The 2,500-nt window shown below is 37.7% G+C and overlaps 1 protein-coding gene across 8 annotated transcripts in view; it reads right to left on the bottom strand.

The window, feature by feature from the left end:
• Positions 1–1,002: 1,002 nt before the first annotated feature.
• Positions 1,003–2,500, bottom strand: part of LOC113830504 (protein numb) — a 177,743-nt gene continuing 176,245 nt past the window's right edge. For all 8 annotated transcript variants that reach the window (XM_070124125.1, XM_070124133.1, XM_070124138.1 and 5 more), the window contains 2 exons: positions 2,107–2,299; positions 1,003–1,723 (listed from right to left, as the gene is read on the bottom strand). In XM_070124125.1, coding sequence (XP_069980226.1) covers positions 1,387–1,723; positions 2,107–2,299 — 530 coding nt within the window. In that variant the 3' untranslated portion in view covers positions 1,003–1,386. The remainder of the gene's footprint in view (positions 1,724–2,106; positions 2,300–2,500) is intronic.

The raw sequence follows: 2,500 nt of genomic DNA, 5'->3' as shown, positions 1-2,500 counted from the left end.
AGAGAGAGAGAGAGAGAGAGAGAGAGAGAGAGAGAGAGAGAGAGAGAGAGAGAGAGAGAGAGAGAGAGAGAGAGTGAGTGAGAGAGAGAGATTGAGAGTGAGTGAGAGAGAGTGAGTGGTGAGAGAGATAGTGATGGTGGTGAGTGAGTGAGTGGTGGTGAGTGAGTGAGTATTTACATGATATATAGTGAGAGAGAGTGAGCAAGAGAGTGAGTGAGAGAGAGAGTGAGAGTGTGTGTGTGCAAGAGTGTGTGAGAGAGTGTATGTAAGAGAGAGAGAGAGAGAGAGAGAGAGAGAGAGAGAGAGAGAGAGAGAGAGAGAGAGAGAGAGAGAGAGAGAGAGAGAGAGTGAGAGGAGAGTGAGTGAGAGTGAGAGTGAGAGAGTGAGAGTGTGTGTGTGCAAGAGTGTGTGAGAGAGTGTATGGGAGAGAGAGAGAGAGAGAGAGAGAGAGAGAGAGAGAGAGAGAGAGAGAGAGAGAGAGAGAGAGAGAGAGAGAGAGAGAGAGAGAGAGAGAGAGAGAGAGAGAGAGAGAGAGAGAGAGAGAGAGAGAGAGAGAGAGAGAGAGAGAAAGAGAGAATTGTTTGTGTGTAAACTGTTAGCATGATGCACTTGTTTATGCCAGTGTATTTCCTATGATAATTTTGTGTGCATGAAGATGTACATATTCATGTATGTATGTATGCATGTATACACACTACATTACACAATTAGCAATTAGACATAAAGTGTGCAAATTCTGCTACTGTGGACATATCCCCATCTCACACGCATTTTCAACAGCTACAGTGAACAGTTTCTAGTCATTTAAAAAATAGTATTGAAGGTTCTTGTTTCATATTTCATTGTCTCTTTTAAGTACAAAATATGATTATGCAATCCAAGTATAAGTATCTTGAGTTGGAAATAAATATAAAATCACCTTAAATTCTTAAGTACAATTATAATCAGACCATGAACAAAAAGATGGAATGTTATTGGAGTGTTTTCCTCTGTTATTTCATATATATATATACATATAAAAAATAGGGAATCTTTGTTGTAGTAATATATAAGTACAATACATTTTCCACTTATTGCCCAACATATTTCTTCAACCATGTATACTCTTTATATCTTCACCTTGTATAATCTTTATATACTCCAGAAGTAAACACCAAATCTTATTTCTATAACTGGCTTAACAAACAACTGCATAACATGGATGGCCAACTGGAGAATGCATTTTCAAAATCAGTAACAATAAAAATAATATAGCAATAATAATAATAATGATCATAATAAATAATAATAATAATAATAATAATATCAATAACAATAATAATAATAATAATAATAATAATAATATAATCAACTGAATGTCTTTAAATTTTACTATTTTCCTTGCGCTCACATTTGTACCTCAAATGCCTTGGTGACATTATTTGGCAGGAAAGGGTTATTGGGGTTCGCATTACGAGTAGCCAGTGCTGCCCACTCAGCATCGAATGGGTCAGGCCCTGTAGAGCCACCCACACTTGGTGCTGGGGCTCCTCCTAGGTAGTTTGCAGGTGATGATCCTCTGGTGCCATTAGTAGCACTCCACGATGAGCTCATGGGGTCACCTGTATTGCCAGGAGCTGCATATGGGGCTCCAGACTGGGGTGCCCCACCCAAAGAGACCGATCTCACTTGCCCAATTGGGGGATTACGTCGAGCTGCAAACGTGCTGTTTGCTGGCTGAGTCCTAAAAAAAGACACGAGCCTTTAGTCTTTGATGATATATATTAAAAAGGCAAAAAACAAAAGAAAGTAACAAATAAATAGAAAAAGAATGAACATAAAAGCTAACAACATTTGAATAGGTAATTAAAAAAAAAAGAAAGTAACAATTAAATATAAAAAGAATGAACATAATAGCTAACAACATTTGAATATGTAATTTCAGTCACATTACAAATTCCATTTTTCATGTCTTACAAACTTCCTTCAAGTGGCTGGTTTAATGTCTCACAAGATATATATCAAGGACTTCATAAAGTGATGCAGCTCCAGTTGAGCCTTCTTTTCACCATATATCACAGAAAAACTAAACTTAGGTAATCAGTACTGGCTTTTGTCTCTCCTTACCCTGGTGGTGGTGTAGTGGTGCCATTTGTGATCTTTGAGTTGGAATTAATTTGAGAGAGCCACTCCTCTCCCCTGGACCATCCAGCTGACTCTCCTGCATTTATAAGTTCTTCTGCCTTTGAAGCCTGGCCATTCACAGCTGGTCCGGCCCATGGATTCTCTTCACGGATAGGCTCCACAGATGGCAACAAGACTGTAGGGAAAAGTAACAATGAAAGCACAAATAACAATAAATATTACTACTTAATGTATACATATCTCTTTGTACAATAATGATGATATAAAATATAAAGCTACACAGTTACATATCCTTCAAAGCTCATACAGTGTCTAAAGTTTATCAGATATTTAATTATTATATGATTTGTTCCTATGATGGCTTAGGGTGTCCCAC

Source organism: Penaeus vannamei, chromosome 1 (genome assembly GCF_042767895.1).
Source record: "Penaeus vannamei isolate JL-2024 chromosome 1, ASM4276789v1, whole genome shotgun sequence".
NCBI lineage: Eukaryota > Metazoa > Arthropoda > Malacostraca > Decapoda > Penaeidae > Penaeus > Penaeus vannamei.
The sequence above is the reverse complement of the archived record's forward strand: the minus strand, read 5'-3'. Positions and strand labels throughout refer to the sequence as shown.